The following is a 23725-nucleotide window of genomic DNA, read 5'->3' on the forward strand; positions in this document are numbered from 1 at the left end:
TATTTCCAAACGAAAAGCAATTTCACTCAGTTGCCACTCTTTCGTGGCCAAGGCCTCAGCATTTGTTTCTGATTCTAAGACAATATTATTAAAACCAACAAAAGTATTCATGTCTGTTCTACAGATTTGCATTATTAGACCGCGTCCGAATTACTGGCTACGGCTTAAAAAATTACACACGTGCCTATGGAAAGCGGCTGTGGCTGCGGCTTGAAATTACACACATGCCTATGGAAAGCGGCTGTGGCTACGGCTTGAAATTACACACATGCCTATGGAAAGCGGCTGTGGCTACGGCTTGAAATTACACACATGCCTATGGAAAGGGGCTGTGGCTACGGCTTGAAATTACACACATGCCTATGGAAAGGGGCTGTGGCTACGGCTTGAAATTACACACATGCCTATGGAAAGCGGCTGTGGCTACGGCTTCAAATTACACACGTGTCTATGGAAATCGGCTGTAGCCACTTCCCATAGACCTGTGTGTTATTTCCAGCCGTAGCCAAGTACTTTGGACGCGGCCTTAGTGTTCAGTTGAACTTGCCAATATGGCCGACTTTCAATGCAAATTTTTTAGCTGCACCCCTGCCACCGATGTGCCAACATAACCCATTCACAGTAGGGAACCTGTGAGTTTTAACATGGGACATCAGCGTGCATTCGTGGTGTGTGTGCTCTGACTGTTTTTCTACTAAGTATTATGTCATAAAATGGACACCAGATTTTCCGAAATCTTGGCTCGATCACCGATTTTAGTTTCAGGAGATTTGTGACACCCTGACCATGCTGACTCTAGGATTTTGGCTCAAAATGAGGCTATGTTTTTGTTTCAGGGACAAGAAGTCCTTGAAGGTACTTAGGAACATTGGTGAAAATCAGGAAATGGACCTACCAAGTTAAAGGGAAGATACAACATTTGCAAACATAAACAAACTAAGTGATCAAATTATCACGAACTATCTAACTTGATTGTTAGGGAATGACAGTCAAAAGCATCCTGTAAAATCTTGGCTCCTGGTGTGCTGACATTTTCAAGAATACTTGTATTTTTCCAACGATGGTCGGCCGACCAGCGTTGGAGAAAACTGTTTTTTTTTCTTTTCAAAAAGTGCTCCTAAGTTTTCATATTTAGTTATTCCACATTTTCGTTGCAATTGATTACACACCTGTGAAGGGGTACAAGCCTGCTAGACTAATTCTTTGACCTTACAATTCCCCAAAGTCTATTAATTGATCCGTGTCATCTTAAGTGGGGTCGGGGAACCAGAGTACAAGAATATGGTTAAAGTGTGCCAGCGGGCGCACTTTTGGAATCCAGTTACCCCCAAATTTGTGCATATGTTTCCTGTGTTTTCTCTATCTGTACAGTAGCCACTAAGCTAACACTTCGACAAGTTAGCACCCTACTTACGAATTTGAGCAATGTTGTTGCTTTATACCGGGGGAAAAGAATGCACTATAAGCTTATGATCTACCTTTAAATTTGAAGTCAGACTTGGAAGTACACGCACCTCCATTTGTTTTTTTTACAATAAAAGCTACAAGTTGATTCTTGAGCTGGAGACAAAGTCAAGATGTGGATAACGATCCAACAAAGATTCTCATTGCAGCTGTGGTACATGCATTTATACTATTTGGGGAAATTCCCCCGTTATTCAAAAGAAAAATTGGGACCAATTAAAATAGGATACTAATCAAATAGTGTACAAAAGATTCTACTGCATTTTGTATTTGTCGGAAAACTAACTCGGAACATTTGATTCGATTTGTAAATGTAAATCGTGATTATTCTAGATGTGCCATACTCTGTGATCTGTGATTTAAAAAAAAAACGTAAAGTTTTGATCGGTCATTGAGTTTGATTTTTACAGTATGTGGGTTCAGTGAGATGGAGAGGCATCTCAGGAAAAAAATCTTGTTACTCAATGCACGACTACATAAATTTCAAGGAGAGAAAAAAAAAATTGAAATGGAAAGCTGGGAAAGAGAAGTTCAGTTTTATTAAAAATCTAGGCAGAGGTTTGTAAAATATGTAAAAATTTAGTGGTTGCCTCTTTTTTTTTTGGGGGGGGGTAGAATTTTTGTGTATCCTTTTTTGTTGTTGATATCCTCCATGCAAACCATTAAGACTTATTTAAACCTCCCATTCGTTGTTCATTGACTCTTGATGAGTTACGCGTTTTGTTTTTGTGGGAGGGGAGGGTGTGGCCATCTTTTGGTCGAGCTTTTCTTGTTTTTTTTTCGGATGCCAATAATTGTTTCTCCATGTTTTGATGTTAATGACAATTTTCCTGGTTGATCGGTTCATGAATCATTCATTTTCATCAAAGTGGAATCTTGTCACCTGTTCTGTCCGTGAATTCGCCATCGTAACAGCATTCAAACGAAAAATAATAATAATGTTGTTTATGGTTTTGATGAAAAAAAAAACACTAATGGGAAAAGTGTTTGATGAAATTGAAAAAAAACCAAAAAAACTACTGATCACAAATGTTTTTTTTTCTTTTCCCCCAAATAATCCCCCAAAACGGCAGGATTTAATTAACGATTTCAATGATTTTGTTGAAACAATTTCAGGGTATGGGTTTTATAAAAGTACGGTCAAGATAACTTTTTCCATATTGGAAGCTACAATGTCGAATAGATCAGAACGTGTAAAGTCGTAAGAGAAACTGATTAATCTTATTTATTCGTACAGCTTTTAGTTTAGAAAGTATGTTATTATACATTTTTGGGGAAATTCCTGTACAGCACTCTTGTAAAGAAATCTAAGTAGAGATTGCACTCGTCTCTGTAAGTTATTTGCACAAAAAAATTCATGAATAAGTTCATAAAGTTAAGTTGTTTGAAAGAAGAACTGTACCAGTGTTTCAGTTTGGTTGATTCAAACATGGTTTCATGTTTGTTTTGTTTTGTCAGGCACTCCATACTTTCCTAGGTCTGGAACTGGCATGGGGTTGCAGGAAGACCCTTAAAATAAGAACTTAAATTTTTATGTGTGCTTATTTGGTCGCCATTTTGAGGGTGCCAAGTGCATCAACAAAAGCTAGACACTATATTTAATTGGGAATCCCCCCCGGTCAAAAATGGAGTTGCCCACGTCGATGCCTCACAATGGCCAATGGCATAGGCTGCTAGGCACAACATTTGCATATGAACATCGGTTACCAGCTAAAATTCACATGCTATTTATATTGCTAGTGGATGGTTCCCTTAGTAACAAATATTAAGTTTTTTTACTATGAAATCGGGCCATGAATTCTAATATGAACAGCCCCCTCGGTCGACCCTTGTAAACGAGTACACTCGTATTGGCATTTAAATGTGATCATTGAAAACAAATGGGCGGTCTTAATTTTAAAATTACAGTTCAGTGCACACCAAAAACCAGCATTTTCTCAACTTGTTAAGTTGTCTTTCTTATTACGACAACCTGTTCTGTTTATAGTCGACCAGCTTTGTCCAAAATTCTTGTTTTGCTTAACACGTGAAATGAACATGGAAATTGCACAAATTTCTGTTCATCAGGCATTTGTGTAGTTGACCAATGTGTGATAGTTCTTTGATATTGAAATCTATCTTAAAACTTGCAATGCAAATAATTTGTCTTTGCATTATATTTTAAGCAAATGTCAGAAGTCAATTTCTTGCAACTGTTGATTGGGACAAAATGCTCTAAAGACTATTTTATGATTTCATCCCATGTTGTGCAACTCCGGTCCATGCTTAACCGAACACAAACTAGCAGAAGGCTGTTTAAACACCAATTATCTCATTTACTTGGTTTATTGAACGTAAATAGAGTTAAACCGGTTTGTGAGGCTCGGTTACCGATGAAGCAACCCAGTTTAAAAATCCCATTGAAAAAAAAGTGCCAACAGAAAAGTGAGAAGTATCAGTGTGAGCAAATCCGATTTGCAGTGTTTGTCAAAATACACACAACTCGTGATGTATATTTAAACCCTTCTTGTGATTTTCGATATGCAGGGTGAGTAAAGAAACAACGCAACCCATATGGCAGGACCAATTTTTGAATGAAGTTTTGCCTGTAGCACTTTCAAAATCTAGGATATGAAAGCCCAATTAATGAGCTTCTTTTAGTACAAGAATTATTCCAGTCACGCATGTACATTTCAAGTTACAGCATTTTGAACACAAACACCGTTTTAAAGTTCTGTCGACGGATAACAAAAAAGGCAAGTGTTCTTTCAGCAAAACGAAAACAACTCGCATGCATCCCTATGAGAAATGTTTTCGTTTTGCTGAAAGAGCACTTACTTTTTTGTGATCCGTGGACAGAACTTTAAAACGGTGTTTGTGTTCAAAATGCCGCAACTTGAAAAGTACATGAGTGATTTGAATGAGTCTTGTACTAAAAGAAAGCTTAATGACTGGGCGTTCATATTCCTAGATTTTGAAAGTGCTACAGGCAAAACTTCACTCAGAAATTGGTCCTGCCATTTGGGTTGCGTTTATTTTACTCACCCTGTATACTTAAGCCCTTTTTGAGATTTTGTTATACATGTACATGTACTCTGTAAAATTGGACCAAAATGATTCAGTTTAGCCTGTTCCAAGTTTCCTTCTTTTTATTTCTTTTGGGCATTCACAAATAGATGTCGCGAGAAGTTGGATGTTCCAAAGATGTGTGAACCTCTTTTTCCACTCGACGTACATTTACCATGAAACGTTTTATAGGAAATGAAACGTTACAACTTGATAAGTTTTCCAATAACAAAGCACAACTGTAAAAAAGTTTACACTAAGTTAGTGTACATGTATGGTTAAAGAAAGTAGTGTCATTTATTAATTTCTATTTAAAAACATTTTCCTTTGTTTTTCCTTTTGCATGTTACATAGTTATTTAGAATGACTTCCGTTTAAAGGAATATTTTTTCCATTACCTCATTTTTTCATAGCCAGTACTTAGCTTTAGTAATTATTACGATGGATTAAAGTTTACAATTCATGTGAAAAGGTTCATAGTTGATATTGATTTTCTTATTTGATGAATAAATTTCAGAACTGAGTTGTAAGTGACAAGCTGGCCCCTTTTTCGTGAATTAATGTGGCTGCAATTAACGTTAGGAAGTACCTTGGAGTCCACCCAAACGTTGGAATCCATCTACAAAACAACATCCAAAGGAACTTATCAAATTGCTCTGAGAAAGTCAATCTGCATACATGCATAAACTTGTATGGAAAGCCAAAGCGGAATTAATTCAAAACCTTTGTTTTTTTTGGCCAACACAAAAAATCAAGCAAGACTAAATTTTATTGTCGCGCAATTAAGTACCCAAAATTTCGTGCAAGACCCAAAATAATTTTTATTTTTAAAAATTCTTTTAAAAATACTCGGAGCTCTCTCGGGTATTTAAAGCTGCACAGAAAAATGATGATCAACATGTCATCTTTCTATTTCTTTTCATTTTTTGGGGGGTTGACCATTGACTTTTCGAGATATTCTCACCCCAAAGAAGACGACCCCTATTTTCTCAAAAGCGGAAAAGTAGCCATCTTGAAAAACGATCCTTCCACATGGCAAAATAGCGCCTCTTTCGAAGCCCCATTGCATCCAAAATGCTTAGAATTGGAAGCCTCGAGTCCGGGCCAGATGTTCGTTGCCATATCTCTTCAATTCCCCAATTTAATGGCTCCCAGAACTAATATCTCTAATATAGAATATTGTAAGGGTATAACTTTTATTCATGAGCTCGGCGGATGGATTTAGGCCTATTTACCGGTGTGCACCCTTATGCACGAGTCGAAAGTGAGGTAAAATCTTAATTTTTGGAACTTGCGAAGAGTAACGAAAGCAACCTAATTACTATTTAATTGCAGTCTGCTTCCATGAATAATTTTAAATTTGTAATTAAACCTTCCCTAATGTTTAAAGCCAAATAAAAAAAATGAAAGTAAAATAAGGCTGCATTATGCCTACATAAATAGTCTAGCGCCATCCCATTCAACAGTTACGAAATACTTTCAGGGAACTCTACAAAAATGGCCAACTCGTGCATAAGGCCCATAGACATCTTAAAAACCTAGAAGGCCATTTGCCTAAAAGTTCCGTTAGCAAAGTAACCGTGAGTAAAGAGTTATTTATTGTCTAGATTTTGTGTAATATTTCTATGGAGCAGCCAGAGGGAATGCTACCAAGTGTAGCGCCCCCATGCGACAGTTTTGCCGTGACGGAATACCAGTGACCGTTCGAAAATCGGATGCTAGCTGGTATCATTCGGTTGAAGCACACAGACAGTGGTGAAAAATTACTGTGGAAGGAACGTGTAAATGCATATAATTTTAAAGGTGCAGATTATTTTAGGAACTAGGAAGCAGTTCTTTTCATGGTAGCACAACCGATGTCAACCAGCGTGCACGAAAGAGCAACTGCAAATCGCTCTATGCTGAATTAAGGGCGTATTATTCTTGGACAATCGACATAAAAAGGTATTTCGTGTAGTTTTGCTACATTTTAAATTTTACACTAAATCGATTAACTTCAAAAATAATTATATTGCATTCTATCTGTGCTTGACAAAAAAATCAGGTCGTAACATCCAGGAAAATCTTTTCACAGATTCTTGAAGTTAAGGTATTTTTGTTTATATTTAGTAAAAAAACAAATAGAGAGATTAACTTTTCAATCCTAGCAGGACTTCTGTCAAAGGCAAAATGACAGGGGTACAGAAACAAACAAGTAGGGGACGAACAAGCATGCAAGGGTGGAAGGAGAAACAGAAAAGAGGGACTAGGCTGGGGCCGTATCATACATGTAAGTCCGACGCCTCATAGGTCCGACGCCTCATAAGTCCGAATTTCGGACTTATGAGGCGTAGGACCTATGAGGCATAAATTCCGCCCCATATGTCCGACGCCTCATAAGTCCGACAATGGAAGAACGCTTTTTTCGGACTTATGAGGCGTCGGAGATATGAGGCGTCGGACTTATGAGCGGACCAGCTAGGCTGGGGAAGGAACAATGGAGTGTTTACAAATTTTAAAGGGTCTAGGAGATGAAGTGTTCTTAGAAACACATTTTGTGCAACTTTCCACTCCTTTTAAAAGTATCCGATATCCCTTTTTTGGTTATATTTTTATTGAAAAAATTAACTGCTTTTAACATATCAAATTGTCCACGCTTTTCCGGACAATGGAGGGTGTCTCTTCAGAAAGCACTGCTCCGTTTAGGAGTTCTCTGTTTATATTGTAAACCCAAAATTTACTCATTGAAAACATTTGTGACAAAAGTTTGCTTATCGGCTTTATCTTTATTGTGCTGACATAACAACGAATAGCCAAAGAAAAGAACATTTACCAAAAACCATTTGCTAAAATCTGAAAATAATTACTTTTTACCTTTTAGATTTGCTACACTATAAGCATTTACTTCGTTTCATATGAATAAAAAAGAGTAAATGCTTCACATTTCAAAGTTATATTTCAAGGCTGAGTTGGGGCTACCTTGAAAATATAAAAACAAATAATTTTGCGCACAAATTACTGCATTTATTAATGTTAATCGCGAAATATTGATATTAACAAAGAGTATACAGTACAAAATAATACCATAGTTCGTATGAATAATAACTGGCATTTGCATTTACTACCAGTTTCTTTAGCATTTACTCGCATCTGTATGAATAAACTCGTATCTGTATGAATAAAAATTAGAGTCGTGGTTTTGTACCGCGAGGGATCCTCGCGGTATGGATTCGGATAACCATTTTTTTCTCTTATAATATACTCCGTTTATATCTCATAACACTTTTACACAAAAAATACTTCTCACAATATCACTATTACATCAAGACTACAAAAGGGAACATTTTTACAAAGAAATAAATATAGCCTACTAGAATTTACATTCATAATACATAAACAATGCGCATACTTCTCTGAGGTTTAAAATGATATCTAATTTGAATACTGTTGGTGTAATTGATAGATTAAAGGTTGTGCCATATGTTCATTTGAAGCAACAAAAATGTGCTCAAAATCTAAAGAAGGGTGCCGAACAACTAACCTGATGAAGTTTCAGCTCAGTAAATGCTATTCATTCTGAGAAAACAATAGGATCTCGATTTCAAATCAAAAATTGGTAAGTCATGTTTCGAATTGGGCCTGAATTCAGCTTCACGAAAAAACGTTCTCACTGAGCCGATTGCAGCTACGCGATGTGGCGTTTAAAAGGTGATATTCTTTGAACGGATTGAGCAATTTCAGTAATTTTTTTCATCTAAAAGTAGCTTATGAAATTGGCATTCCAGTCATTATTATGTTTGGTGCTACATATATTTTTTTTAAATATGAAATCATTTTGGGGGTTTGGGTTCTGCTTTTTTTTTTACTCACCCTGTATCTAATTTTCCCATATAGTTTGGTGAACTAGGTCATCATGGCGAAAGTTCGTGGCAAACTTTTGGTTGCTTGGTGCCTTACATGTTCTATGTGCATTCTGTATGCTGGTAAGTAAAACACATTACGTAACTTTGAAAATTTAAGAAACCAGACGTGCGATTTGGTACAAACCAGAATCGTTTATTGTGAAGAGCAGAATCAACTTACCTTCTCTCCACAGCAGAGCACCCTACTCGGCTGTGCTGTAGTCGAGTCTATCAAAAGTCCTCAATAGTTTATTACCGACAAGTTGATCACAAGTCATTCACAAGTTGAATTTCATTTTAGCATTTTTGGTCCCTTCTATTTGATTCAGGACTTCTGAATTGAATTGCGTGTGACCGTACTTTTGATAGACATGTATGATATCAAAGTACCCTGTATTTTGAGTATGAACAGAACTCACGTGCAACAAACTAGTCAGGAAAACATTATATCAACAAAATACCGATTATCTGTTAATACAACCAATTAGACTTTTTTGATCATAAACATTGGTGGGAACACCCACAATTTGTATGAAAAATATTGACCTTTTCAAACGTACAATTGTGTTTCATAATGTCGTTTGGTTTAATAAACTGTGTTTATTGTATCACATTATTTTACAGCCCATTCGATGAGATATGTGGCGTCATTTGTCAATTCGGCGGAGACCCGTCCAACTTCCAAGCCGACGTTTAGCCCTGGCGCAAGAATGGTGCTTACTACAACGAACGCGGCCTACTTAGAAATGGCCGAAAACATGCTGGCAAGCATCCAACGAATTAGAACCCCTTCTTTCCCCAACGTCACCGTTATCGCCGAAGACGAGCAGTCTTACGAATACATGACAAACCTGACGACATTCCACCAGGGATTGATTGTGCAGAAAACCAACGCGGGAATGACTTCCTCCGAAAACCTCAAGTTGAGTCCTAAGGCATACCAACAATTTGTAAATCGACGTCCACGGTATGTACTGGAATTACTCGAGAAGGGTCATGATGTGCTCTTTGCCGACGCCGATACCTTTTGGCGCAAAGATCCGTTCAAAGATTTTGAGGGAGACTTTGATATTGCCGCGCATGACGAGGTCGATCGTCCCAAAACCCATGTATTTTGTGACGGTTTCGCCTATTATCACCAAACAAATAACACAATTAGTCTTGTAAGGGAATGGGTGAAATTGTTAGATACAACGGATAAGAACACCTTAGATCAAACTGTTTTTAACCGCCTGATCAATCGAGAGCTAGATAAGAATGTCACCGGGGGGTTGAAAATGAAGACACTGGATCCTGTCAAGTACCCGGACGGCATATTGTACTATCGTGTCCCTGGCTGGAGAGACGAACACATTAACCAAACGGTTGTAATGCATTTCACTTATGTTCATGAACTTGACTCCAAAGTGGAGGAGATGAAAAAACTTGGTTGGTGGTTAGTTTAAAAATACGGTAAGGTCGTTAAACTGTCTTAATACACTCGGCAAAAAAAATGAACTGAAAAAGATTATGTAACGGTATACGGTAAATGTTTCACATTTTTGGATTCCAGACGCTCTTTAGTGCAATCTGAGGTAATTTCTGACTAATTTAAAGGGAATGTACAACATTTGCTTTTGCTGCAATTTTCTGAAATAAATGGATTTGAAGGAGTATGTTATGGCAAATATTGTTAAGCTGACTCGTATCACGTTTTGGGCTTGTAGATGCTGGAAAAACCAAGAAAACCAATCATGTTCTTGTAGTCTGGTTCCCTGACCCCTCTTTAGATGAAACGGAGCAATTTATAGACTTTGGGGAATTGTAAGGTCAAAGAATCAGTCTACCAGGCTCTTGTACCATTAAAGCTCTGTCACGAACATTACATAACACTGGAATAGCCCTTATGCCTTGTAAGACCCCATCTGGAATATGCATCGGTCATCTGCGATCCCCATACAAAAACCCACATAACCAGGATCAAACAAAGTCAAAGGAGGGCAGCGAGATTTGTGAAGAACAAAAATTATGAACATTCACCTGGGACTGTAACCAGACTCCTATTAGCTTATTCGAGGTATGGCAGACACAACTGGAGGGCGCTGTTTGTGAAGAACAAAAATTATGAAAATTCACGTGGGACTAGTAACCAGACTCCTATTAGCCTATTCGAGGTATGCCACACACAATAGGAGGGCGCTGTTTGATTTGGGTAAAGTCTTTCGTATTTATCTAAACCAAACAGCGCCTTCCTGTTGTGTCTGCCGTACCTTAAATAGGCTAATTCGGGCGATTCACAATGCAGTGCGCCACCAAAAGTTTGCCACGGAGAGTTCATTTTTCCCAGTGCATTGTGCATGTGGGAGATAGTCGACAAATTCGCAGCGCGGTACATTTGAAATTGTTATTTTTTTCCGGTCAGTAGTTTCGTAAGCGTTTGATTCCAGTATAATTTTATGTTTCCCTTTTCTTTTCTTTTTTATCAATATGGTGTTTTTTGTAAAACGGCAAAACACTTTGCCCCAATCTATAACAAATTAGCTCAAGTTGTCTACTGACACTCAATCAAATGGGCCATGTTTTGTCGACCGTAAACTTGAAAAATTGACTCTCCAAGACAATCTCTGGCGCACTGCATTGTGAATCGCCCGAATTAGAACTTGATTGGCCTTTGCTCCAGAAAAAAAGGCGGCACGTTGCCACGCTTGCTGCTCCATGCTGTACTCTACAAAATCACCCATGATGACTCCAGTGACCCGACAAGGCCTGCGTCACTTTAACAGCACCAACGATCAAGTTCCACTCACAATTCAGTCTCAACTGCTCGTTCCATCAAGGTGTGGAATACTTTACCAGACTCAAGTTGTCACTCACCAAATATTGACAACTTGAGATCAAGCTGCATGAAATGCAACTAGTAAGTGTTCACGCCAACCCCGCACATGCCTGGCTTTTACGCTCAAAGAAGAGCGCCATCTAGAAACGAGCAGAAGCAAAGGTAGGGCCTTTGTAGCCTCAATTTTCCATTCATCTCGATTCATTACTAGTGCTGCTTCTTTATCAATAGTCCAATCTGGGTACGCTGTCACTTCTTTCGCCATTGAAGGGGGCCACATTGAGTGTGAAGTGATCACGTGCCTGGATTCGGCTATTGGTTGGTACAAAATGACCATCTTTTATTGGGTCACATTCGCATTCTGAACTTTGTGCTTACTACCTAATGTTTATTTTCAAAACCTCCCCTCCCCCCCAAAAAAATACAATTTTTTTTACCCAGAAAATCTGCACAAAATCATCGGATTTTCTGGATAACTTTTATATGCCACAATTTCCCAGGAGATTTTTGGGGAATTGTGTTTTGGGGACTCTTGGGTATCTTTCCTGCAATTCCCAAGCTATTTCACTTTCAAAAAATTCAGCCAACACCCACCCCCCCCCCCCCCCAAAAAAAATCACATTTAATCTAGAAACGACTCAGAAATTCCTTTCGATGCAAGTTAAACATGTTTTAATACTTCTTAGCTGACCATTTGGGAAGAATAAACGATTTATGGGAGACAAAAAAATCGCGCCCTCAATACGTTTCTGAAGTTGCGACGGCTTTTGTATAGTGCGCCCTCTGTATTCTGTAACTGTTGAGTTGTTCGTTATCTTTGTTGGAATTTTTGTGGGTGGGGAAAATAATACTCTATTAGCAACTTCACAGTTATGCAGTAAGCAGCTCTTCCACATTGTTGAAACCTGTTGCTAAACCGTATTTCCACAATGTTTGGCTATTAGTATAAACATGTACTAAAAAAATTAATTGATAAATAACTTGACCGTGTCTTCAACTCTGCTTCTCCAACATTTCTCTGCCGGTTCCGCGGTGTTCACATTGAGAATAATAAATATTCAATGGTCAAAAGCAGTCTGTTGACTTGTTATATCATCTAGTTTTTTCTAAGATTTTAGGGGAATTTCGATCTATTTTATGTTGTAAATTTTAATAGTAAAAGCTGTTGGCTCCGTTTGTCGAATGCACACACACACGTTCGTTTGAAATATTCCATGAACATGAAGAACACTGGCTATGCGCCAAAAAACCCCACTGTAATCGAATGCGTGTGTTAGAGGTATGCTCGGAATTTCCTGGGTAGCACTGCCAAAGTTCCAAGACTGAATTTGATTCATCGGGTCGCGGCGGCTTGACCGCGCGTTTCAGTGATTAGCTGCATTAGGTGAATAAAATACAACAAACCAGTCTTGGACAGAGACTATTATAGGTGTATAAAGTACAAACCAAGTACTCCTGCTTGTTGTGGTGTGGTTCACGAAGAGAGTCTACTAAATCTCGAACCAGTCAAGTGCTGAAGGGTTAGTCTCCTCTCGAGACACCCATGGCATGACGCACGGACTCGGAGGCTACACACTGACACCGCCACACCGGGAGCTGAATGCCGTGAGTGATCGACGTAATCCGCAGTTGTGTAAAAAGGCCGTGCCGATGACGCGACTAGAAAGGACTAGCGCTGACCGCCCATCCAACGCACCAGTGAGCATTTGAGGTCCGAGCGGGGGATGGGACAAAACACGTGAATGGCATGACAGCTCACTATTATTCAAAAGGCTCCCTGTGGAAACAGTTGCAAGAATAGGGTCCGTTGTTGGAGGCTACTTCAGATGCTTTTACTCAGCGCTCCTTCACTCTTTATCTGATTGCACGGTGGTGTTAATGTTGGACGAATCTTTTGGTGGAATCGCCTGGTGGTAGTTTTATAGCTCCATGTTTAGACCCGTTCACGAGGGAAGTTCTAAACGGAGATAACTTTGTTAAAAGCTGACGGGGTCGAGTTGTATGATGCGCCATTGGTGAGACTGTGGAAGTGTAACACGATGCGGCTTGGAGGAAGCATACTGTACATGATTGTAATAGGTTAATGAGATCGCGATCTTTCCCTATATATTGCACCGTAGTCAACTATATTGGTCCAGCGAGGGCTATGATTGGTCAGACGTCAGGATTTTTGGGCGGTGAAATATTACACAAAGCCTTTCGGTTTGTTCATAAAGGAGCGAATCGACACAGCTATAGCTAGACGCATTTGTTAAGAAATATATACAAAAATTGGATGTGCCACTAGGAGTTCATCCAAAATCGTGTAACGTGGTATGGGATTTTCCAGTGCGGTAACCGCGTGCGAAGCTCAGCTAGACTTGGTTTTTAGCTCTCCGCCTGGTTAGCACACTCACGGGGATTGGAGCTGATGGTTTGATTGTTTTCCAACACCGGTATCACCGATGCTGAGCGACCGGACTGTTGTGCCCCTGGTCGGCTACGGCGGTATCAGTTTCAGAGGAGGCGGCAAACACGAACTTCAAACTCCAACCCGTCTGATTGGAAGTGACACACTAAGGCCGGACGGCCTGGCAAACCAACCGGAATTTCTTCCTTTCTTGCCGTGAATCCGATTTCTTCTGAACTCCTCTACTTTTGGGACGCTGAGTTTTTTTTCCACAGTGAGGGTACGTATCGTCAACAAGGTGCCGTTTGGGTTTTTGACTTCTTCACGAGACCGCGAATGCCCTTGGAATGGGTCATTGGTCGGGATTTACACATCACGGCAGAACTGTCAAACTCAACTCGGGGATAATGCTGGGAGGAGCGGTGGTACGGGTTCTGGTGATCTTAGCGGCTCGCTCCTTGGTCATGCTGCCGTGCTGGACCCACGTGGGCACCCAGGCCGTCCCGGCGCTGCAGTCGGTGCCCCGGGAACCCGAGGCTCCCCCGAGGGTCGACCCGGCAGCCGCAGCCGCCAACCTCCCAAACCAGCGCTTGGAATACATAGAGATGAACGGTTATCCGGAGGAGGAACAAGACGGGGAAGAAGATTCCAGCTACACCTCGGATGTGGTAAGTCCACATCTACCTCTCTTTTCTTCGGTCATTTTAATCCCTGTGCGTAATCCTTGCATATCAATGGAGGTGTTGACTGAGGGTGATCCCAATACGTGTGTGGACTTTTTCTGTCTCCCCTGCTTGCTGACGGCGCGGCGAGCCGCAAGCGCGAAGCCGTGAAACCACGGTGTGGGCCCATTGACATGCTTGGCGGGCCGTGGACATTCTATAAGCGCTTAAATCTATTTTTCAAACATTTTCTCAATGGCGTTGGAGGGTTTGCTCAGCGGGGCTTCAGTGTTCCTTGAATGGGGGAAATGCTCGCGGAGTGTTGTCGCATCGCCACGGCCACTCCTCGCTAGAGAACGGCCTTCCCTGCACACAATAGTGTTTGAGTTTACTTAACTCATTTCGCAGGTTTCCTCGAAGTGGGAGGCCTAGTTAAAAAAATGCTTTAGTCATTTTCTCCTTAAATCGGAGGATTGCATTGTTTTTAAATTTTATTTGCATGCATTTTTTCTCAAAGCCTCAGTGATTTCTGTAGACTGTAGAATGGTAAAGATAATTTTTAAAAGATTTCAGAAATATACCGTAGTTTATACACCAGAAATAGAAAACAATAATTAATTAATTTTGTGAGGAAAATATACAGACTGGACCAAATTTATAGGGCCTGGCTAAACAAATTTGAGATTTAAATTACTGCTATATTGGCTGAGAACTGGGACAAATGACACTGTACATTACATGTGATTGTAGTTTTGTAGTTGGCAACGTGCATTTTCACTGCACCTTTTTAGCTGCGCGATGCGGGATAGTAGATCAACAAATCATCATGTTTGTCCGTTAGTTGGTTAGAAACAAACGTTGACATTGTCTATTGCTCCTACACATTTTGACCGATTTCATCCAAACTTTGTCCAAAGTATCAGTAGCCCAGCCCCAACATGTCACACGACCAACCTGGGGTCAAAGGTCATCATGGGGTCACTGGGGTCAAAAACCTGATTTTTTTTAAAACTCAAAACACTACTTCCAGAAATTACTTGGCACAATCACATGACTCATCCATGAACACCAATTCGTTGGCCCACAGCTTCCGAGATATTCCGATCGAGCTTGTTTTGCTATAACTAAAGCCGTGCCTTTAGAAGCAGTTCACTTCAGGCTAAGCTATTTCGGTTCAAGCACGAACCATTGTGTAAATCGTCCGTGGTTCAAGTGCCCCACAAGACAAATCCATTTGCGAAAGTCGGTTGTAATGCGAAATGCATCATTAAACTAAAGCGATATGTGCTATTGAGTATAAATTTCGGCATTTATTCAAAATTTGGCAACCAGCTCACCAGTTCACCCTACTGGTTAACTACCCCCCCCCCCCCACGACTGACCAATGATAATTGATAACGTAATGGAAAATATGAATTTCTTTTTAGTTCCCCAAATAACATCATTACTTAATACTGCAAATCTTGACTCCTATCATAGCTTCAGGCCTTTGACCTTTTATGCGTTGTCTGCAACCCCCCATCCACCCCCTAGTCTGAGCCTAGCACCCGTTGACCAACGGAGCCTCTGTCTCCTGTCCAACGTCGGATACATCCAAGCATGCACATCAATGGACACCACGCTCCAGGCGAATCGGAGTCGACATGACGTCATTTTCATTCCGAAATCTGGACTAAGCTGTTGATTGGTCAATTTGGATGCCATGCTTTTGTAATACAACAACGGGCACAGAGATCTTATGAAACCCGCTTTCAAAACGGGTTACTGAAGACCTGATATAGAAGGCGCCCGCTGAATGGTCAGAATCTCAAGGTCAAGACGCAGTCTAGTTGCATAATGGCCGAATCTGCTCGCATATCATAGACCCTTGCTGTGCATGGGGAGGATATTCCACAGACTATCCACCCCCCCCCCTTGAAAAATCCTGGACTTCAGTTCAACAATGCACCCCAGCCAGCCCCCTTTGGTAAATCTTGGATCCACCACTGCACCCCGTCAACCTGATGTGAATCTTTATGCTGTTCATCTTTTGGATTTCTGCAATATTTTTCCACCGTACAGGGGGGGGGGGGGAGCTTGGGAGTGAATGCCGCATGTATAACCGATTATCGCAGATTCCTTCTCACGGTTCATCGACCTGTTAATCCTTAAAACGCACGCTTGAGTGGCGTCGATATATTTCCTCGTCTCCGTTTTCTTCAAAGAATATCAGAAATGGAAACCTGATTTGAGCGAAGGAAAATGCTACCGCAAGACCCACAAATATTCCGCGGTGCGTGGAGGTACGTGCCCAGCATGCGTGTTGTTCCGAGTCGCGGGGCGGTCCCATAGGTCCGCGACCAGACCCTGGGGCGGAATTTAACCTCATCTGAAATTGACGTCTTCGTCTGGTCACCTTTATACCATTTTCTGTGTCATGGTGTTTATAAGCCTCGGCCTAGCCTCGGCTTCGGTTCGAAAGTTTTGTTGGTAGCACCCAGACTTAAGGGGGAAACTCCAGCTCGATATAGCCCATGTGCCAAACAAGAACTGAAAAAAAATCCCATTCTATTACTAGAAATGACTTCCAGCGAATAGCCATTCTGAATCAGTTGAATAGAATATTGTGCGTACCCTGGACTTATTAATGGTAATGAAACCAAGGATTCCTCAAAAGCGCCCCAGGCTTAAACTCGCAAGCCTGAGGAAACCTGTGGAGAGAAGACGGTGTGAAGAAATTTAGAGGTGAGAGGAAAACCCCAGAAGAATATTCTGGGGAAAACCCAAGGAATCAGGTAGGGACTGAAAACCCATGGAATCAGTTCTACAATCCACATGTCGTCAGGGCAGGAATCGAACCCGGGTCACAGCGGTGGAAGGCGAGTAAAGAGCCGCTGCGCCTTGTCAGCTAGGTAGAACATTTCATGTTCTCACTCGCTCCTTCGCATCTTAAAGAGTTTGTTTGCTGGCCGTACCGACTAACTCACAGACTGAATCTCACTTGTGAATTAGACTTACATACGTCTAACCTCGTCCCAAAAAGCTGATTTGTGATTTCGCATCGTGGCCCACTGAAAACACATCCCTTCAGTGCTGGTTCCCGAGTGCCAGCCTTCAGCCCTCTTTGTACCTGACTGACTGACTGACTGTCACTTGTAATTTAGACTTGCATAAGTCTAACTTCGGCCCGAAAACCTGATTAGTGATTTCTCATATTGCCCCCAAAGAAAAAAATACACCTTGCTGGTCCCCGAGTGCCAGCCTTCAGCCTTCTTTGTACCTGACTGACCCACTGACTGACTGTCACTTGAAAATTAGACTTGCATAAGTCTAACTTCTGCCAAAAAAAAATCAGATTTATGCCACATCTTGGCTCAAACATATACATTTGCTGGTCTCTGAGTGCCAGCCTTCAGCCTTCTTTAAACCTGACTGACCCACTGACTGACTGTCACTTGTAAATAAGAATTGCTCAAACCTCACATTGACCCCCGAAAATTGACTGACTGTAGTAGTAGTAGTATGGTAGATAGGTGATGGAATTGTGCCTTTGGTGATACAAGCATGGCATAGACACACATTCAACGGAATGGCATGAGAAATATATTTGGCCACAGGGCCATCGCAGATTTGTCCTTTGACAAAAATATAGGTAGAATAACAAGCAATTTTCTAAATTTTCAAAATGGCTGCCATTGCTTGTTATTCTACCTATAGTTTTTTTCAAAGGACAAATCTGCGATGGCCGTATAGCCAAATATCTTTCTTAAGACATACTCTGACTGTGTGCCAAATGCCATGCTTGTACCATCAAAGGCACAATTCTCCTAAATATCCCCCTTATCTGCCCCACTACAGGGCCTACCCCTCACACCAAATTGGTCTGAAAACAGCTTTAATAGGTCTGCCTATAGTCTTGTTTTGTTATTTTTCTAAATAGACGGACTGATGTGATTGGGAGTGTCAGTCAACTATGTTCCCTTTACTTGGCCGTAGGAGTTGAGTGTAACCTACGTGAACTATGCATGTTTCCTTCAATGCATTAACGCAGCGGGTCGCGGTTAACTGAAATGTGTCACGCGGCGCTTGAAATCTTGGAGGGAGTCGGGGGAAAGTTTGTGGGAACTAGGTCTTCGGATGCAAGGAAAACAGACAGACTAAACACACTTGATCACTCGGGGAAAAGACAAATTGAGTCTACGGATTGTGACTGGAGTTTTGCTGTGGTTTTTTTTGCCCTAGGGCCGAAATGTCAAAGCTTGACAAGCCAGAAGTTTTCAAACTCAAATTTCAATTTTCAATATCTTTTTTAGAATTATTGGTGAAATATTAAAATACACATAGACATTGTACATTGACATGAATTGTGACATACAACCATGACAAAATCTGGATTTTTTTTAGAACATACCAAATGCACATACATGTAGATACAAATACATGAATGTGTAAAACAATTGTGGCTATTATTTTATGTAACCCCCATTGTTATGTAATAGCCTTTAGATTAAAAACGATTCATACAATGTGCTCGATATACAATGTATTAATAAACAATAATTTTCACAAAACTATAAAAGAAACAACTTGCTCATTCTTCACACGAAACTTCGGCCGGCGTGATGACTATATCCAACAACATCTTAAAATTTCTGATTATTATTATGAGGAATAAATCCCAACAAAAGTTTTTTTAAGGTTAGCATTCCCCAACTCTTGTGGGACACGTGGCTGCTGGACCATTGCCAATTTAGTTGGCTGGCAATTTACCAAGGTACACACCCGCATAAAAGATAGCGGCACCAAACAGAAGCGTATTACCGTTATCCAGTACCGGTAGTAGGGACCCGTGTGTCCACTTATTAACACCCGCAAGTGTTAATCGCTCTTTACACTTAACACCTATTAGTAACGGTGGTTATCTTGTTGGCTGGTGGGCAAAGAAATCAACCCACGGTCTGAAAAAATAGAGTATGACGGTATTAGTGCTGAGTGCTGACCAGTAAAATCCCAATAGACAACAGTGATAAATACCCCATGCACTTGGGGACAAAATTGGGACAAAATACTCATGCACAACCCTCCTTACAAGTCATCAAGACACACATCAAGTTATAGCTTGATTTACCCGCTTACACTTTCTGTTTGATTTTTGGGTGTTGTTCAGTGACTTTTCGGTGATTTTTCCCTCCAGAGATGATAACCCCTAAAGGTAGTCCTGAAGACCAGCGCCCGTTTGAAAAAGACCAAAAAAAAAAATGATATTCCACTCCATTGCAAAAGAGAACCGATTTTGGGGTCCATTTTCATGCAAAGTATTCCAGAAATGTAAGCTCAAAGACTGGTTCAGTGATGTGACCTTTCACTGCTACAAAACCTCAAGTGCAGGGGCCACAAAACTCTCTACAGAGAAAACAAATGACATTATACAAATCGTGAATTGGCTGGAGTAGGCAATTTGGGTACTACACTGAATACTGGTCTGCAATCGTTATTCTCTCAGCACACCGCAAAGCATATGGATCATTCACGAAATAAACTTGTGCAACCACCCAGTAACTTCTAGGGAGGGGGGGGGAACTATCTATTGTAACACCCGCATAAAATTCATTAAGTTGAAAAGCCTCCCTATAAATAATGACACATTAGTAACTCCATTTCTTAATGTTCTCTGCGTCGAATTCGGTAATAGTCTGCAAGGGGTTCCCTAACTTCCCTTCAGTAATTTCAGATATCTTTGCAAACCATCAACCTTTTAAACATGGAAGCATTGTGGCCTAGCGTACTACTGTGTGTAGTGCTTACCCCTATTAATAAAGGCGGTCTCTTTATATCTGCATAGTCACCTTTTCGTGTGATAAAAGTCATTAACCGGTATTCATGATTAAAATTGCTTATCTAAACGGATGCCCCCTTTGCTACTGAAATTTATCAGATTATCGTTCGTGTTCGCAGCCTTAATCTTCCCAAATCTGATAATGATATTACGGCGGTTACGAGTACCGGGAAAAAATACAGAAATTGGCAGTAGGCCTTATAGCAAACATCTCGTCAAATTATTCGTGGCTAGATTTGTTTCCCGATTGATCAAGTTTTGAAAAAATAAGAATGAGGTGTGAAAAGAAGTCAATCCTCGACTATTGTCTACATCAAATTTTCGTAAAAACTAAATAACTGTATAGAAAAACACAGAAAGGAATGGGAACAAAATGGCCTCATGTTGCACGTGATGATTATTTTTCTGGAATGAATGCTACCCGGCTCAATGCAAGATATTCGGCCTCAAATGAGATAATGATTCGAAGGGATTAAAGTATTAGTGTGTAGCACTATCTTATATCTTAGTCTATAGTGCATTTGTCTTGAGCATTATCAAGACGTATTGGTCGAAAGGTTAATTTGATGACGTTATGGTTCCAAATAAAACCGTCCATTTTTAAGAGACATAATTCCCATAGCCCTTCCATTAGCTGAAATTTCCATACTGTCTTTTGCGGTTAAAAATTATTAAATAACCAATTCTACGTTCTGTGTTTACCCTTATTATGTTTTCAAATCTTGTTGACTACAAGCTTCAAATTCGTAGGCGCCCAATGATTTAACTGTCACCGTCCCAATTATTTCATCCTCCCTGGCCCCTCTCCGCGCCCACCGCGGTGCAAAACACGCTGCCCGCTGAGCCTCACCAACCTTTCCCCGTTGATGACACAGACAACCTGTTTCAAGGGCCTATTTTTCTCCCTGTCCACCCAAATTATATCTTCCACGCGGTGGACAAAACTCTCCTTTTCACTGACTTGATTTCTGCCACTTCAGACGGTGAATTACCGTGCCCCCACTTAAGAATCTGCCCAATTTGCTCACCGTGGAGGCCTCCTCACAATACCCGTTGTTTTGTTCATGAAAGCCCCACGTAAATGCTCCTGCTCGGCCCCCTTGTTGGTCCCAATCTTGACATCACAAAGACCGTTAACGAAGTACCCAAGTGGCCTGAAAAGTTTCCTTCTCCCATATTTTACTCCCATGTGACCATACACTCTTGCCGTATACGTTTAGCCATTGCTGTATTCAGAGGTCTCGTATTTTGATGAAGTCATAACCATTGCTTGTTTGTTTGCCTATACATTGATGATTTCTTGTAAATGTGCCCCTCACCAAAATTCTGAACTTTTTGTAGTAAAATTACGATGGTTGGACTTCTGATTATATTCAGGTTTCGGGAAACTGTAGAAGAGTGTCGCTTTAATGTTCTTGTATAATTTCTGTACAGAAAGTCCGTCGCATTTACTGAGGGTTTTACCTAAATTAAATCTTTCATTTAAGCAAAAAAATGTCCGTAATCTGTGCCTCATTCTCATGTCGGTGTTGGCTTAAAAGTCCTCTGCTGATGCAAAATTACCGAGAACGTTTTGGAGACCGTTCACATATTACCCATTGATTCTGTTCTTCAGTGCCATTGTTTGAATTGCTTATTCGATTTTGAATAGGACTTTTATCTGAATACCCGGATCTCATGAATTTCCCTGAAAGTGCATGGAGTTATGGAAGCATACCTCTAGATGACTAGTTATCATGTAAGTTTGAGCGTCATATTCTGAGAAAGTTTGTGCCAAATGACTGCATGATTTTGAAAGGATAACTAGACGTCTAATGGTAAGAAATTTCATATTTCCTGTTATTAAGCTCTGGCAGGAGTTTCTACATGTCACTTGGTAGTCTGTCTGTCTGTCTGTCCCCGAAAATTGACCGGAAGTATGGTGTTCCATATGTGCCATCAGCGTCGCATCTTTCGGCGTCGCATTTTTAAGCTCTGACAGGGATCATTTTGATCGATTTCATGCAAGACTTACATGCAAAACTTCTTGCAACACGGCCCTAGCTTATTGTGCACTCGCACTTGATTTTAACCAGGTATAAGTAGCTCCCTAAGAGTGAATATCAGGTGGAAAACAGTCTAGATTACAAAATCGGGGAACTCAACTTTTCAGGAAATTTAGCACGAATCGCTTAGTGGCTCTTAACACGGAGGAAGTCCAGCATTTCAGACACATTTATGGAGCTATATTGGCGATAACAAAGGTCTATTCTGGTCCTCGTAGTTCTCCGCAGCGCACCTGTGTTGCTCGTTATTCTTCCGCTGCACACCTGTGTTGCTCTTCATTCTTCGCTGGGCGGGCCTGCGGCTCATACCGAGCGCATTCCTTCTTCTCTTTCTTTCCCTCCTGACTAGTCATTGTTGTGGTTTGGAATGGAGTATCATCAACCAGAAGATTGTAAACAAGATACCTTCGAAGTATCTACTGTGGTATGCAAGGAGATGGTATCGCAAGTGCGGTATATAGAGGTATTGGAGAATTATCCTCGAAGAGATATAGGCCTTGTAATACCATCTATGGTCATGGCCTTATTATGTACGAATGGTTGTTTTTGAAATGTGACCGTATATTATCATCAGTGACGAATGGTTTGGCATTGTACTCGTTTTTATTTCGTCCATGACATGATGCGTGCACACTAGAATGTGCCATGCGTATCTTCAAAGGCAGATGATGAACTTTACCAAATCATACAGTGTCGTTGTTTTGGTCATGGTGACGTCGTGATAGGTTGTGATGACGGTGCCCGGAATAGGAATATTTGTGTGTTGTTAATTGTGAATGGGAGGACGTGTGTGGTATTATGCCATAAATTCCCTTGGTATTATTTCATATAGTCGTGTATAATAAATATACACAATTTGAGTGCCAAGTACAGCAATGGACGAAGTGCTGGTGATGCTATTTTGTATTCATGTATTCGAAAAGTAGTCCCTATTATTTTTTTATAGATGGAATTTCTATTGGTATATTTTCGTCAAGTAACTCTGACCCTCTACCATCATTCAAACTCTATTGGGAGGTTTGAGAGGTATTTGAATGAAGAATTAAGGTAGCGCCAACTTGCCATAACGTAAACATGGGGCTGAAAGTGTCCATGAAATGAATTGTTCCTAGGATAACATTTTGTGCAACTTTCTACTCCTCTTAAATGTATGAAAACTATTCGACATTTGGTTAATTTTATTCAAAAGTGCACTTCTTTACCAAATTTAATTGTTTTATGCTCTTCCTCATTGGCTTACTGCCATGTACTGACACAACAACGAATCACCAAAGAAAAGAAAATTTATGACAGCAAAATATCCAAAACTCTGGTAACTTTTTGTGCTGAAATATAGCTGTATTACATAGAGGTTCCTGCCTGGAATGACATCAAACTTTTGCTCATGAATATGGAAATTCGCATTGGCATAAAAACCAAAATGGCCCCAAATACCTTTGAAATGGCAAAACGAAAATTGATCATAATGTTAAATGGGTCACAAAGGTGCATTTTCAAGGATTGCTTTTAAAATATTGGAGTGTGCCAGTTGGTGCCCTGCACAATGGAGGATTTGGGAGGATTCAGCAGTAGGGTTAGAGAACACTTTCAAGGTTTGTAATGGATGTTC

At 40.5% G+C, this 23725-nt stretch overlaps 1 protein-coding gene across 1 annotated transcript in view; it reads left to right on the forward strand.

The window, feature by feature from the left end:
- Positions 1-13941: 13941 nt before the first annotated feature.
- Positions 13942-23725, forward strand: part of LOC119732292 (adipolin-like) — a 57501-nt gene continuing 47717 nt past the window's right edge. Inside the window, exon 1 of the mRNA XM_038205751.1 lies at positions 13942-14262. Coding sequence (XP_038061679.1) covers positions 13942-14262 — 321 coding nt within the window. The remainder of the gene's footprint in view (positions 14263-23725) is intronic.

Source organism: Patiria miniata, unplaced genomic scaffold (assembly GCF_015706575.1).
Source record: "Patiria miniata isolate m_02_andy unplaced genomic scaffold, ASM1570657v1 HiC_scaffold_24, whole genome shotgun sequence".
NCBI classification, from domain to species: Eukaryota; Metazoa; Echinodermata; class Asteroidea; order Valvatida; family Asterinidae; genus Patiria; species Patiria miniata.